Source organism: Myotis daubentonii, chromosome 1 (assembly GCF_963259705.1).
Source record: "Myotis daubentonii chromosome 1, mMyoDau2.1, whole genome shotgun sequence".
Taxonomy (NCBI): domain Eukaryota; kingdom Metazoa; phylum Chordata; class Mammalia; order Chiroptera; family Vespertilionidae; genus Myotis; species Myotis daubentonii.
The window spans coordinates 52447311-52463911 of record NC_081840.1 but is presented as its reverse complement, the minus strand read 5'-3'; the positions used below and the strand labels follow the sequence as shown (position 1 = coordinate 52463911).

The following is a 16601-nucleotide window of genomic DNA, read 5'->3' as shown; positions in this document are numbered from 1 at the left end:
AGCTGGTCCTAGGGTCAGACCTAACCTCAGAGGACAATTTGGCTGCCAGAGGGTGGCCAACATTTCCCCCCAGGTTTCTCAATCCCATGCACTTCAGGCCACATATTCAGTGAGGAGGTTGAAGGCACACAGAAGAACTGGTATAAGGGAAAAACAGCATTACCAAGAATGTCAGAGTTCAGACACTTGCTCTTGTTACTGGGGACAACACAAGTCTAGCCCTTTTGTGGAATTAGAAAAAGGCTCCTCTGGGAAGATGGGGCCCTGCAGATGCACTTCTAGGTGGATGGACAGGGCCTTGGAGAAATTAGAGAAAGGTACTCTTCCTCCAGGGTAAAGGCAGGCTCTCCCCAGGCCCAGTGAAACTTGGTGAGCAGAGACTGGCAAACCAGTGCTGGGCACAGCCCGCATAACCATATACAGTGGGCCTGTTGTTACAGCTTTCTTCACACGGCCTAAAGCGTCACTATTCCTTTTTCTTTTCCTATTCTTTTCCAGCATCCTGACCCAAGCAATGGGGAGCCAACCCGGAAACTTCCTCAGGGCGTTGTCTATGGCGTGGTGCGAAGATCAGATCAAAATCAGCAGAAAGAAATGGTGGTGTACGGGTGGTCCACCAATCAGCTGAAAGAAGAGATGAATTACATCAAAGATGTGAGTCACTTAAGGATTTTTTTTTGTTTGTTTCTGGTTTATACTCTCTCTGTAGCATGCAAGAGGGTGGAGTTGGAGCATTGATGTGAATGTAACACGTATTTTGGAAGAATTCTTAGCGTTATCACTTTGGATGGGAATGTTTCTACATATCTTTACGGTCCTGTTAAGAGTACAGATGTAGTTCTTCAGTGAGGTCTACAGTGAGCTTCTGGGTATTACTTAGTAGGACTGCCCAGACCAGAAACTTTCTTATTTTGTGCATAGTAGTGGTTCTCAACCTGTGGGTCACAACCCCTTTGGGGGTCGAACGACCCTTTCACAGGGGTCGCCTAAGACCATCGGAAAACACATATATAATTACACATTGTTTTTGTGATTAATCGCTATGCTTTAATTATGTTCAATTTGTAACAATGAAATTGGGGGTCACCACAACATGAGGAACTGTATTAAAGGGTCAAGGCATTAGGAAGGTTGAGAACCACTGGTGTATAGTATGGGGGCTCTTAATTGGTTTTGTTTGTTCTATTGGACATTCCTAATGCATGAGTTTGGACAACAGTATAAATTTGGATGATTTTAGATGCAGGTAACGGAAAAGCCAACTCAGAAGGGCAACTTGTCTCATGTGGGGATTAGTCTAGGGGTAGGTGGCTCCAGGAATGGCATTTTCCAGGCTCTGGTCTATTTCTCTGAGTTTCCCTTGGTTTGTTCCTCCTTCAGCCTCAGGCTCATAGTGTCATCTGAAAACATGACAGTGTCTGGGGAAGAAAAGGAATCTCTCATCTCTGATCACTCTTTAAAGGCCCTCCATTAGGCTTCTCCTTATGTCTCATGGGCCAGGACTGGGTCACATGCCCATTCCCGAATCCCTCACTGGTGCGGGGAATGGCATGACTGTGGCTGGTTAAGACCAATCAGTTGGTTTGAAACAGATGCTGAAAAGTCAACCCATTAGACATTGTTAAATCCAGACCAATCAATGCCATTTCTTTGAATTTAATATTACATTTTTAATCTTTTTAATTCATGTGTGTGTGTGTGTGTGTTTTAGAATATTTGGAAAATACAAAAATGTAATAAAGAGAAAACAAAATCACCTATAGTTCCATCATTCAACCAGAGCAGTTGTTAGCATTTTGGAGCATTTCCTTCTAAAATTTTTGTATCTGTTTATCTGCTATATATCTCCATTTCTCTTTGGTTCTTTGGTTTCTGTAGATTGACCAATGCCTTTGTTGACCAAGCCGGAGTGATTACATAGAGAGAAAATGAGCTTCTGTGACATTTATGGTCCCTAAACATTGACCCATGGACTAGAGGTGCTCATGAGCAGCAGGGCATTGTGGGGCCATGGAGTACCTCATGGGCCTTGGTTCAAGGTCCAGCCCTCTGTTTGGCCCAGCCAACCTTTAGCCCTAACTCTCTAGGCTTCAGTTTTCTCATGCATAGATCATGGAGCTGGGAAGGGACCCTTAAAGTCAAAACCTGTATAGGAGCAGCTTGGACATTTGTAGTCTTCTGTATTTTTCTCATGGAAATGCTTGGCCCTTTATTGAAACGCCCCAGATAACATGACACCGGTTCAGAGGTGAACCTTCTCAGCAGGGTGGAGGGTTGCAAATCACTCAAGACAAAGACAGCAGGCGCAGGCTGGCTGTGGACCAGGATGACGTGAGCCCAGCTCACAGGGGTGGCTCTGCCTTGAAGTGCCCACCTCCATTGTGCTCTGCAGCTTAAAAGTAGTCTCCGGGTCCCCTTTTGATAGCTGGCTTCAGATCCATCATTGGCCGCTCATTCCTACGCGTGTCCATGGGATCGTTTGTCCTCTCTCGCTGTGATTCTGGTCCCTGGCTTCCTGAGTGTTTGCCACCCAGCTGAGGATCACGCCCACTCCCCACTGGCGGGCAGCGCGAGACATTCAGGGCACGGGTGAGACATTCTGCCTGCCCTCGGTGGAAAGTAGTGAGTTTGGCCCCATTTCCCCAAATTGTTTGTAGTTAATGGCAGAAAAGTAGGCAATTATTAATTTTTGTTTTTCAATTATAGTCTACATTCGATGTTATTCTGAATTAGCCTCACAGTGATAGCAAAGTGGTTATAAAATGGTGTACCTCACAGAGTGGTCCCCCTGCTGCTTCCAGTGCCCACCTAGCCCCACACATAGTTGTCATGACCTTACTGACAGTGTTCCCTGTGCTGTAATACGCATCTCCGTGACTATTCTGTAACTACCCACGTGCACTGCATGTTTTCCACATAGCCCCCAAACTCCTCCCCTCTGACAACTGTCAGTCGTTCTCTGTAGCTGTGAGTCTGTTTCTATTTTGTTGAAAGTATACTATTATTAGAATTCATCTGGGGAAGGCTTGGCATCTTACCTGCCCTCCCAAATCCCCACCAATGTCCAGTCACCCCTAATAAACATGTCTGATTTTAAAACGAGCTAATTCTGTAAAAGCGACGTCAAGACTGAGTCCCCTCCGCTGTCCCCTGCATGCCTGTGGTTACGCTAACCTTGAGCCCTTCCTGTGGTGGAAGCTCCAGAGATTCCCCGTTCTCTCTGCAGATCCTTGAGTGCTTTGCCCGTCCTGGGGGCACCAGATTATTGGGGGAACGGACTTCCAAATGTATGGGTTTTCCAGGGCTCATGCTCCCCTGCATTCATTCCAGACATTTAGTTGGCAGTCAGAGCAGAGCTAGGGAAAATTAGAGGTTGCTTTTGCTTATTGGTCCTCTCATCTGTGCGTTTGCTGACAAGTTTTAAAATTTTTCTACTTGTTAAAAAAAGTGTGATAGGAAAAGGGGCAGACTTTGCCAGAATTGTGGTTTGAAGGTGATGGGTGAATTTCGACAAAGCATTTTCTCTCCGGGGTTTATTATTTGTATAATTAATACTTGTTAATGATTATAATTATATATAATCATAATATGTTGTTATTATTAATATAATATAATACCCTTGGTTTCTAACCAGATATCAGGAGTGATCTTATTCCTTAATTTCCCAAATTGTCCTGTTCTTAAGATTGTTGTAGTGGTGGGAGGCCCTTTTCTTATTAGGTTTTCTTAAAAGATTGGGAAATCTCGCATGAAAACGTTATAGCTTGCTCTCTAACCAGCATCTCTGTGGGCTGCAGGTGAGAGCCACCTTGGAAAAAGTAAGGAAGCGGATGTACGGAGACTATGATGAAATGAGACAGAAGATTCGGCAGATCACCCAGGAGCTGTCAGTAAGTCAGTGTCTCGGTGACGTGGGAGTTTGGAGGTGACAGAGCCTAGAGCCCCCTCTCAGTGGCTGGGGTCGGAAGACATTTGAGTTTATGATGTTCTTTATGAGTGGGATCATGTTTTAAATGAACGGAGGGAATTTTATTACAGAATAAAGTTTATCATTTAAAGGATTTTTTTTTTTTTTTTCCGTGCAAGAATACTCTTCCTTATATCAACGTATTCCCTCCAAGTTCAGGAAGAAGACAAGGAAGCCAGCTGTCACCATATTGATTATCATTGTGTTTGAGGTGCTAGCCAGTGGAATTAAACAAGATAAATAAATCTAGAGGTATAAAAACTAGGTAGGTAGGTAGGTATAAAACTATCACTGTTTATAAACTATATGATTAAGTACCTAGAAAGCCCAAGTGATTCAATGAAAAAACTACTATAAACAATAAAAGAAGTCTGTAAAGTAGCAGGGTGAAAAATTAATAGATACAAAGAAAGAGGTTTCAGTGTATAAAAACCAACCAGTTAGAAGAAATAACAGCAACAACAACAAAAAGAACCTACCAAATCTCTAGGAGTAAACGGTAACAAGTGGAAAGACATACCACGTGCTTAGAATAGAAGATTCAACATTATAAAATGTCAGTACTATCAAGCTAATATACAAATTTAACATAAGCCAAAATACCAACAGATTTTTATTTTAAGTTGTTTTTCTATAACTGGAACTGGTGATTTCAAGGAATATAGAAAATAAATATGAAGAATTGGGGAAAATACCAATGAGGGAGACTAGCCCTACTGCCATTACAAGAAACGGAAAAAGCCCCAGAAATTAAAACAGTATCGTACTGGCACATAAATAAATAGGCATCAATGAAAAAAATCTAGAAATGTATCCCAATGTGTGACAAATGTAGCATCTCATATAAAGGGAGGAAAATGGACCAGTCAGTGTATACTGTGGTGACAACTTATGTGCTGTTGGGACAGAATTATATATGAATCAATTCCAGGGAAATTATATCTCTACAATAGAATACAGAGTTGTAAAAGAGAGAGAGAGAGAGAGAGAGAGAGAGAGAGAGAGAGAGAGAATGAAAACAATGACTAAGCTCGTCAAAAGGAGATGAAACGATTACAAAGATTATAGAGTAGATGATGTAAAAGCAAGATTCAAGATAATGTAATGTAATGTAATGTAATGCTACCACTTATGTAAAACAGGGAGGGTAAATAAATGTATCTAGATTGTTTTGCGTGTGCACAAAAAGTTGCTAAAAACATAATCAAGAAAGTAATTAACAGTGATTCTTAATTGAGGGGCAAATTGGGAAAGGCGATAACTAAGCAGATGAGACTGGGAGATTTATTTTAGTGCATACCTCTTACACTTTTTAAAAGTTTGAACTATGTGACTGTTCCTGCATCAAAATTTAAGAAAAGACAACCTTCCTCTGATTTAACCAAGCTAACGCTTGTGAGAAAGTTAAAAAACAAAATTTGTGATTAATAATCTTGAAGAAAAAAGTCCATGTGTCTATGACATATTCTCCATAAGAGTTAGTCATTGGAGGACCGGAGCACAGTTACAACAGCCACACAACAGAGTTCACTTTATGGCTTGGCTATGAGAGTATCTGCTTAAGTAAGACCTACTGCCTTGCTTAAAGGGGCAGGGGTTTATAAACACATCCACCCAGCCATTCTCTCTGGCACGTAGGAAGCGATTTGTAAAATTCCCTCCTACTAATGGAAATTCACTCAGCTATCCAGTGACGGACACTAACAACTTTAATTAACACTGAAGGATTGGATTTGCAAACATGAATAAACAGGTCTCGGCTCACCCTTGTTGTCTCATGCCAGAACTGTCACAGGAGCTTGTCTCTCTGCCTACAGCCTCCTCCTCCTCCTCCTCCTCCTCCTCCTCCAGGCCACACCACACACTGCAGCCAGACTGATGGCTAAACTACTGCTGTGTGAACACGCCCTGAACAACAGCACACCACCCGCTTCGGGTCCTGGCGGGCTGTTTCAGCTCTCTGTCCCATCCCCAGGGTGCACCTCCTTCTGTATCGTGCTGGCTGCTTTCTGTGGCTCTCACAAGGATCACCCTTGAGCCTACCCAGATCCCTTCCCCTAGCTCTGCTGCCTCCCTGCCCGGCTCTAGCCAGCCCTCCTAAAAGTTCTAGCTCAGGATGGGCCTCTGATGAACTCTCTCAAAGTATCAAATGCACACACCCCACCAAGACAACCCAACAACAGCAGCAGCCACAAAACAACTCTTGAGAATGGGGTGAGCCCAAAGTACATTCTTTCTAGGGTGGGTAGAAGAACAATAGGGCCAAGAAGATATTCCAACTGGGTTCGAGTCCCAGCCGTGCCACTTCTTAGCCTTTTGTGTGCAAATGCCTTACCTTCTCTGATTCTGTTTCCTGCCACATAGTGTTGTTGTGAGGGCTGAGGCCCAGTAGGTGAATGTGTACAGATTATCTGAAGGAAAAATCTTCTTGTCTCTCTGGTCTCTGGGTCCTGCAGATGTTGACTTTTTAATCTGAACTGTCATTGAGGTGGATGTGGCTACTGTCAGGAGACTGTCCCAGCCCACACAAAGGTTACTGGGGGTGTCTGGGTTGGTTTTGTGAAACTGTCTCTTCTCTCTGTCCAGGTTTCACAGGCGCAGAAGGACTACCTGGAGAATCACATCGAAACACAGTCATCCGCCCTGGACAGCTTTAATGCCACAAACTCGGCACTGGCGTCAGACTCCATTGACCTGCAGGTATTCCTCTCTCGCTGGTAGGTGGGGTGCCGTCTGTTGGAGGGCAGGCAGGCCTAACCAGAGTGGCCCCGTGCCCTTGTAGAAACAAATGCGAGTCGCCGAATGTCCTCAGCTCCTCACTCAGAACCCTTTAAGTTTGGCTGCTGTCAAGGCCGTGCTGGGAAGACGGTGCAGGAAACTGAGGGAAGCGCTTCAAACCTGAGCCTCTAAACCAGTGGTTCTCAACCTTCCTAGTGCCGCGACCCTTTAATACAGCTCCTCATGTTGTGGTGACCCCCAACCATAAAATTATTTTCATTGCTACTTCATAACTGTAATGTTGCTACTGTTATGAATCATAATGTAAATATCTGATATGCAGGATGTATTTAGGCGACCCCTGTGAAAGGGTTGTTTGACCCCCAAAGGGGTCGAGACCCACAGGTTGAGAACCACTGAAAATCTCGGTGTTGCAGTTGTTTTGTCCTCATTAAAATGGGGGTTCAGGTCCTGTGTTCCATGCTGGAGATGCCACTTGCTCCCCTAGATCCCCAAATGGTCTTAAGTGTCAGTGTCATCAGCTCCCCCCCCACCCCCACCCCCACCCCAGCCCTGGTTTACAGGAAGTTCCACCCAATCACAGGACAGAAGGCAACCTGTGTTCATGACTGGCTGTTAAGCACTTTTTCCTAATTTAGAAATAATTTTGCATGAAAAGAAATAATATGCATTTTAAAGACTCTCTTGTTTAGAGATCCTTTCTCTAAAGCCTCAGGATCTTACATTTGTGCAACTGTGTGTGTCCACCCCTTCCAGGGGCTTGCTCTCTTGATTAATTTGATTTGCTGGGAGTTTACTCCTCAGGTGCTGCCCGTTGCTGTTCTTCCAGCTGAGCCCCCGCCCCCATCTAACATGCAAATTAACTTGAAGATGACCAGAACAACGCATATATTCGCCTGAAGCTGCGTCCCATCCCTTGGCTTTCGTTTTTAAATATGCAAACAGTAGTTTCTGCCCCACCTCCAACTATATGTGGCTCTTATCTTTTCCCCCTCCTCTTAAGAGTTCCATAAGCTATTTCACATCCTCTCTGGTTCCATATAAATAGCTTCTCAGATAAGCAAACAGATTTCCATGTTAGGGTTACCCACTTCCCCTAGAACCTGGTGTTCTCTAATAACAGCTGCTGGGGCAGCATGGCCACAAACAAAGCGAGGCCAATGTCCCACAGCGGGCCTGGGTGGGCCCCTTGTTTGGATGTGTCTGGGAGCCCGTTTCTGGTGGGGCCTCTGTGCCCCACCCTTTTCCTGGCTCTCCATCCCGCATGCCCGTTCCCCTGGCCTCAGGCCAGGCCCTGCTTGACCCAGCAGCCTTTGTTTTCCCTGACTGCTGCCATCAAGGGGGCTCACCAAGGCTCTCTCTCCTTCCCTCTTGGACATCTCATTCCCGGCCAGCTAGGAGATGCTGTGCCTCACCCGATTTCACACCTGGTCTGTATCTGTGCTGTTTCTGGGCTTTCTTCCCCATGATCCTTCTGATTTGCTATCTTGCTGTCACTTCAGGCATTTACTCCAGAGGTTAGCTGTTAGGACATGGTCAACCATAACCCAGGTACTTGACTGATTCCCAGTTATGGTCCAGCCTCTTAGTCTTGGGCCAACAGAGGAACCTTATAAGGAAAATATTTAAACCATTATTAAAAAGGAGAAGGAGAAGAAGGGGAGGAAGAAGAAATGGGGGGGGGGGGCGGGGAAGGAGGGAAAAAAGGCAGTAAAGAAAGGTACGATCTCACAGCCAGAAAATACCTGAGTCTGAATATAGTTGGCTTCTTACTTCTGCAAGGCCCCAACCTCTTCCATTGTCCATTAAACCCTCTTTTCATTGTTATGTACAGTGAGACCAGACCCTTGGTCTGATTTCATAGAACATCAAAGCTGGAAAGAACTGTTGAGATGATCTCCAACCCCCTTGTTTATATATAAACAGACTGAGGCCAACAGAGGGAAATGACTTTATCAGGTACCTAGCTAGTGGCAGAGCCAGGGCTAGAACCCAGGTCTCTTGGTCCAGAGGTAGATTCATGAGCACAAGAGTATCTACAAGTATCTGTAGAGCCAGTGGGACTTGGAAAGGGGTGGTTGGGCCATGTGGTTTCTGTATCCTCTGGCAGCTTCAGTGTTCTGTGATTCCATGTGTCCAATGGCTCCCGTGTTTATTACCATTGAAAATTCTTTTTCTGATTCAAGTATGTTTAGGAATGAGGCTTTTTATTTAAATTGGAGGCTAAGGATTTGGGGCACCTCAGAGACTGATCATCTACAAAGAGGACAAAGGGATGAGAAAGTGTCCAGCACCAGATCTTCTGATTTAAAATGGTAGATGGCCAGGGGAGGCGCTGGGAGATGCTCAGAACCCAGTGTCCAGCGGTAGGCATTCTGGGCTCTGGAAGAGTTAACCAAGTAGAACGTGAAGCATTAAGGAGCAACACACTTCATTTAAACATTCTTGCTGCAGTGGGTGGCCTGGAGCAATAATCAACAGGCGTTTGACACTTGTCAGACACTAGTCTGACTCACCAAACCCTGTTCCCTGGTGCTTCTTCCCTACCACCCCCTCGCCCAAGAGAGGAAGGTGAAGCAATGCGGGCGTACAGCAACCTCCGCCACACTGTCCCTGTCCTGGCAAGCAGTCAAAGTACAGAAGAGAGGGCCCCTGCAAGAAAACAGGAAAACATTTCTGTTTTACAAAACACATATCTTATTTTCTGATTCCATTGTGGGAATTTGGGAAGTATAGAAAACACAAAGAGGAAGATAAATGCCATCCACAATCCTATCACATATGAAAAACTGTTATTTGGATTTGGATGAATTTCGTGCTAGTCTTTTGAAATTTTCTCTGTGTAAACACATTTGAACAAACGCTTATACATTTTTTTCCCCCAAAATGAGATTGTTCTATACTTAGTATTTTCAAACCCATTTTTCCCAAAGTGAAATCATGTATTATGAACACTCTCCTTGGAAAGCCTCCATTTTAGTCCATTTCTGTCCATCCTAAGCAGTGGCTGGGGCATTGGCAGCAGCGGTGGGGTGTTATGGGGAGGTTCTTGGTCCATCCAACTACAGGGCCACAGAGCACTTGACCACCAGGGGGGCCCTCAGCCCCTCAAACACCAGGGACCCGGGTTGGTGTCTCGGTGGCCTGACCTCTATTTCAGTGGTTAACAACAAAGATGTCCTAGTGCGTGCATGACTTTGGTCATGTTTTCTCACATCACGAGATCTGCGTTTTTTATTTATTAATTTTTAAAATTTTTCACCCCATTAGAAAACGCTTGTGGATGTTACTTTGGAAAATAGCAACATTAAGGATCAAATCAGAAACCTGCAGCAGACATATGAAGCGTCCATGGACAAGCTGCGGGAAAAGCAGAGGCAGTTAGAGGCTGCGAAAGTTGAAAACCAGCTGCTGAAAATGAAGGTAAAGTGTGTGTGTGTGTGGGGGGGGGTAGATTTCTGACTAACTTTTCTCTTCTTTCCTTCTTCTCTCTCCTCCCGTCTTCAGCTCTTCCATTTCTTTTTCTCTGTTCTCTTTGTTGAATTTTCTCACCCTTTTGGGATCAACCTCAGAGGGCTTGGCTTAAAGGCACTAGGAAGTTTCTGGGCTCACAATCGTCAGTCCAGATTGGGGTGCCCATAACGCCCCCACTGGGCGCCCCTGCCTGGGGCCCAGTGGCCTCCAGGGCTGCTGAGACAGTCACTTGGCACTGCTGTTAGTACTGAGAGGCACTCGGGACGCCCTCAGGTCTGCGATTTCAGCAGCTTCACTGTTGAGATTTTCTCTGAGGCCCCAGCTTTTCTGTGTGGTTTGACAAGAAAGAGCTGAAGGGCACACAGAAAGACAACCGATGGCGGCCAAGGACTCTGGGCAATGTCCCTCTTGCTCACCAGGCTGTGCTTAGTCCACTGCTGGGCTCCTGCTGCCCTCCCACATGTGAAACCTACTTTGACCCGCCCTGTATTGAGTGTCTACGGTGTGTCTGTTCTGGACGTTCCTGTTTATTCCAGGGCTGGCATCCGGCGTCTGGGTACACCGTTAGGCAGTTTGGCAGACTGGCTCCTTCCAAGGAGACCAAGCACCTAAATCCAGCCTGCAGATGCCTGTTTTAGAGACTAATGCTCTACTTGACCCCTAAATAAATAAAGTTATAAGAGTCAGAGCGTTTCACATGACCTGGATGCAGAGGAAACAGGACTCGGGTGACGAGTCATTTCCGAAGTCCGTGTTTGCAGTGGAAATGGGGTGCAGGATGCATTGGGTCTCTCTCAGCTGATGACAACTCTGTTCAGGATTTTCCATTTTGTGGCTTCTGGGTACCAACGGGTGTCTAGTGACAAGAAGGGTGGGTTAGAGGGCATCTTTGCAGTAAACATCATGTGACCTATTCAGGTTGAAGTACACCTCGCTTATCCAGGGTTACATATCCAGCAGACTCAGCATTCTAGAACAAGCGGTAGCTGGAAGGAAGGGCTACAGACAGCATGAGGTCAATGGCATGAAGTTCACAGGCAAGTGCAGGGCCACTTCCACCCGAAGCCCTGCCCATCCACTACTCCACTGACTTTTCTCGTCTCCTAAGCTGGGTCTGCCTGAGGCACGGGGAGCCCCCAGCTGAGGGTGGTCCAAACCAGGTGGGACTGTTTCCAAATGCAACATTTGGGAAAGCACAAAGGTATGGAAAGGATGAGTCCGAATTTCTTACAGGGCTTAAGTCTTTCCTAGTGATTTATTGGTTAGTGCAACCAATGGGGCAGCTTCAACTCCATGTGGACAACTTCTCTTCAACGGCCTCCCTGCTGTTCTGACATAATTTGTGTAAAGTAATAAATGAATATACAGGGGGAGGGAGGGGGCGGAGTCAAGCAACATGAAAGGTGATCTAGAGATATGCCTGCACCCTTTTACATTCCCAGCAGCCGGGTAAGAGGATTCCCGTTTTTCCACGTTCTCAGCACCGCGTGTCACTGTGACCTCACTGCTGGCGACCGTCCTAGTGCGCGGGAAGTGGTTCCTCACTGCGGTGTGCATGTCCCTGCCGACGTGTGATGTTGGGCATCAGTTCTTGTGCTTACATCTGTGTCTCTTCTTTGGAGTGTCTGTCAGACCCTTTGCCCATTTTTAAATTGGGTTGTTTATATTTTATTATTGAGTTATAATTATTCTTTATATATTCAGGATATAAGTTACTAGATATGTGATTTGCAAGTATTTTCTCACTCTCGCCCAAGTATTTTCTCCCATCACATTCTTGATGGTATCCTTTGAAGCACAGAAGTTTGTTTAAAGGCCACAAAGATTTACCTCATGTTTTCTCCTAAGAGTCTTACAGTTTTAGCCTTTGCATATACGCCTGTGATCCATTTTGAGGTAATTTTATTCGTGGAGTGTTAGGGGTCCAGTTTTATTCTTTTGCATGTGTCCACCCGGATGTGCATCACATTTGTTGAAAAGTCTATTCTTTTCCCATCAAGTGGTCTTGATAGATAATTTTTTGAAGCTTAATTTTTTATAACAGGGAAATTATTATTTGGCTTCAAAGTCAATGCTACAAACAAAACAAAGTATATTCAGAAATAGATTATTTATATCTGTAATATCCCCTTTCCACTCCTACTTCCCCCTTCCTCTTCCAGATAACCTTTTAGTTTTTTAACTTTATAGTTTATTCTGCTCTGACCCGATTCTAATAATGTAGAAATCTTATTCCTCAGCCCACACAGAATACTTAAGGCTTAAAAAGAACAAATCTTTCTGGGGTCTATCAGGGCTTCGACCTATTATGCAGAGGAAAAGGTTTACTAAAACGAATAGAATAAAAAATAGTTAAATTTCAGGATCAAAAGAACATTAGACAGGAAAAGTCATTGAAGAATGGGGTTAATAACACAGTGAAGCACAGCCACATTTTATAGAGAATTCAATTTAAAAATGCCTACATTTGGGAGGCCGGTTTAATACCTAGGTAAGTTTCCACCTCTTGAAAAGTTCGCTCATGCAGAACACTTTCCTGTTATCAAGTAAGTGTAAGGTGCCACCTTGTAGTTTCTATGCACCTGTTCACCCCCTTTCCTTCTGCCTTCGATCCCTTTGCCCGTGAGCTCCTGCTGCCTCTGTCTCCTGCCCAGCCCGGGCGGGTGGGCCCCCTCCTCTGTGTGTCCACCCGTGACACGTACAGAGTGAGAAGGGCTGATGCCTGGCACCGGCGAAGCTGCCGCTCTGAAACGGGTGTCTCTGTAGGTGGAGTCCTCCCACGCGGCCAACGCCGAGGTGTTGAGGGAGATGACCAGGAAGCTGTACGGCCAGTATGAAGACAAGCTGCAGGAGGAGCAGCAGCGGCACAGCGCCGAGAAGCAGGCGCTCCTGGTACGTCGCGGTGGGTGCGGAGGACAGAGCAGAGCAGGGCTTTTGGTTCCGTTTTGTCGCTGAGGTTCAGGCACGGGGGTGGACAAAAGTAGGTCACAGTTGTTAGTATGGAAAATAATTCAAGAACGAATAAATCATAATACAAGAATAAACTCTGTATTCCTACTTGTGCCCCACCCTGTGGTAGGGTTTCTGGTTGGAGAGAGTTGGTGGACTAACTACTGAGTGAGGGCTCAAGGAATTTACTGTTTGCTCGCCCACTCCCTTCCCTTCTCCCCCCTTTCCTTTACTCATCTCCCTCCCTTCTCAGAATAGCCCCCAGTCTCTGGCTCTGAATCCATCCCTTTCTCTCGCGAATCTGACCATTTGCCAGCATCCAGGCAGGTCTTGGGCCTGCAGCCGTGTCCTTCCTCTCCCCACTTGCTCCTCTCTCCCTGGAATTTCCTCCTTCCTGTCCCTGATCCTACCCACGTTCCCTGGGAGCCGTGAAAGTGAGGGCCTGCCATTCCCACAGCCGGCAGCATCCTGCCCTTGGGAAGCCCGCACGCTCTCCCCGCCCTTTGCGTGGCCTTCTCTGTACCTGTTATCGGAGACGGGCTGTATGCCTCACACCTTGGCTTCCCTAGGACAGCATTCGTTTCTTGAAGGCGGGGACTCCAGGTCTGCCCTAACCTGTGTCCTTACCGGCGTCATAAATGTGCCGAGAGATGGACTGAGCTGGCACTTTGCAATAAGGGACAAAGACGTGGGCATTCTGCATTCAACGCCAGATCTGGCCTTCATCCCCTTCGCGTTGTTGGCACATACACTGACATTCTGAGTGTCTAGTCACAGGCTCGTTTTAGACATAAAGACTCAAGGGGAAAAGGGGGGGAAATGACTAGGCTTATTAAAAAGCCACGTGATGCAGCTAGGCCCCAACATCATGCATTAGAGGCATCCTTAGCAACACCCTGGTTGGTAGTCTAGGGTCTCCATGGCTCTGCTGAGGACAGCGTGTTGCTTTTGCAGGAAGAAACCAATAGTTTCCTGAAGACGATTGAAGAAGCCAATAAGAAGATGCAGGCGGCAGAGATCAGCCTGGAGGAGAAAGACCAGAGGATTGGGGAGCTGGACAGGCTGATCGAGCGCATGGAAAAGGTAACAGACACAGCTCCTGTCGATTCCGCTCGCCCAGATGCCCGGCTTTTCCGCAGCCCGTCTGCAGGCCTGTGTGAGGCCTCAGACGCCCATAGCACTGACAGCTCTCAGCCCTGCAGTGTGTGAGTTCAAAGAAAAGACCCAACTGTCAAAGTATGGGAAGTCCCCGAATGTTCTGATTTTTCCCTGGTGACCATTTTAATGCTTTGATAAGCATTACATATAAAATTATTTATAAAAATGAGTATTTTAGTGGCACTGCTTTGCTGGGGCCTCAAGCATGAACTTAGTTGCATGGTCAAGTCCTATTTAGATGTTACATCTGCTCCCCAAGCCTGTTCTTTCTGGGGCGTGTGTCTGAAGGGTGGCTTTTCTCTGACACCCCACATTTCAGAGTGGGGGCAGCACCTTTCTCTGTGGGTGGGGACAGGGGCTGTGTGCGGAAGGCAGGCGCTCAGCTGAGATAATGAAGCCTAGAGAAAGGGAGGAGGCCAGAGATTAGGCAGAAGTGGAGAAAAGGGAAGAAAGGGTGGAGAGAGGAAAGAGAAAAGGAAGGAAGGGAGGGGAAAAAGAGGGGCCTGTGACCTTTAGCAGGTGACAGCTGACTTCTGGGAGAGGGGTGGTGGCTGAGAGCCAAGCCTGGGACTGATTTCTGGAAAACGGCTCACATGTGAGTTTGCAGAACAGTGGTGACCTGCCAGGACCCTGACGTAGCAGCACCCCGCACTCATGCTGGGTGCTGAGATTCTCCAGGTTGATGATGGTGAGAGGGGGGATGAGGACGTGAGCAAGGCCAACATCTGGGCTTCCTAGTGATTCTGAGAAGAGGTCTCCTTACCCCCATGTCTGCAGCTTAAGCCCCTCCCCTGACAAGGTGAGGTTGACCCTGAGTGGGAAGGGCATTGAATTCAGTGCCATGGAGCTTCGGCCTTGCTGGGGTTCCCCTCTGAGGGAATATTGGTATTTGGGAGGGACTTGAACAACTAAAGAGTCAATGACCATTTCACCTCTACCCTGGAAAACAGAACCTGTCCTTTATTGAAGAGAGGATGTGAGGTGGTAAGACCGTCAGTGTTGGTGGGAGGTGGTGACAGTGAGGATCAGGCAGCAGGGGCGTATTCTAGGACTCGGGAGGGAGAGCGGGCTCCATGCTCCTGCTCTCCTACAAGAGCGGAAGATGCCCATTCACACACACGCTCCCGCCAGGTGACAATTTGCACATTAGGCTTTTATATATACAGATTATTGTGGAGGCCACAAGTTCTAAAATCAGTGTGTTGGCAGGGCTGGGTTCCCTTTGGAAGCTCCAGAGGACCATTTCCTGGCTTTTCCTAACGTCTCAGACCACTCATATGCCTGGACTCATGGCCCCTCCCCCAGCTTTGGAAAAGCAGGTGGCATTTCCAATCTCTGTTTCTCTCTGACTCTGACCCTCCCTCCAGGAAGGGCCCAAATGGATAATCCAGGGTAATTTTCTGTTAATCACACCTGCAAAGTTCCTTTTCTCAAGTAACATGGCATATGCAGGTTTCAGAGATCAGGATGTGGACATTGTTGGGAGCTGTGGTTCTTATGACCACAGTATATTTTTACAGGTGAACATACCTATGTAACCCCCCCCCCAAGTTAGTCTGTAGGCAATATAGAGCCTCGTTAGTTGCTACAGAAAATAATCAAGAATTTTGCAGTATCACAGGCCACTGATAGAGAGTAATGATTGTCACTATTTAGAACTACAAATTTCACAAGGCATCTGAGCCTAGGCTGACAGAATTCTGTGAATGGCTCTATCCAAGATGTTTGTCTCTAACTCATAAATATGCCTGGAAACACACGCCAACAAATTTGGCGTTTTTGAGCTTCGTTAGGACTCTGGTGAGTGGGTGGGTACAACTCACAGTGTGTTGCATATGGACTTGAGCTCCCCAGTGCTGGAATTGACAGAGGTACACGTTCTCTGTCCAACTTGGTGTAATCCACTGGGGAACATGCCAGTGTCTGTCTGTTTTAGGAACGCCATCAGCTGCAACTACAACTCCTAGAGCACGAAACAGAAATGTCCGGGGAAATAACAGACTCTGACAACGGAAGGTAAGATGCAGTGCCCTTTATCCTGTGGTGGGTTTGGATGGTGGACGTGCTGTGTGCTTGTGGGCTCACTTGGTCCTTTCATTTTTCATTCACCTGGTCATCTCTTCCTGCAGAAAACAGTGCTGGAGAGCTTCCCGTATGGAGCTGGTTTCTTTAGGAGCCTAGCAGCCACATCCTACAGCCGTGGCATGCGTTTTAATTTTGCACGGTCACAGTGCAAAAGTTCAGGCTGCCGATGTTCTCCATAACCTTGAACTCCACAGGATGCACCTTGTTGATGAGAAAGCATCAACTATGA

General features: G+C 46.4%; 1 protein-coding gene across 5 annotated transcripts in view; it reads left to right on the top strand.

Annotated features, from left to right (window-relative positions):
• Positions 1–16601, top strand: part of MYZAP (myocardial zonula adherens protein) — a 90546-nt gene that overhangs the window by 30217 nt on the left and 43728 nt on the right. For all 5 annotated transcript variants that reach the window (XM_059700253.1, XM_059700263.1, XM_059700244.1 and 2 more), the window contains 7 exons: positions 499–654; positions 3798–3890; positions 6554–6667; positions 9977–10129; positions 12947–13072; positions 14084–14212; positions 16224–16303. In XM_059700253.1, coding sequence (XP_059556236.1) covers positions 499–654; positions 3798–3890; positions 6554–6667; positions 9977–10129; positions 12947–13072; positions 14084–14212; positions 16224–16303 — 851 coding nt within the window. The remainder of the gene's footprint in view (positions 1–498; positions 655–3797; positions 3891–6553; positions 6668–9976; positions 10130–12946; positions 13073–14083; positions 14213–16223; positions 16304–16601) is intronic.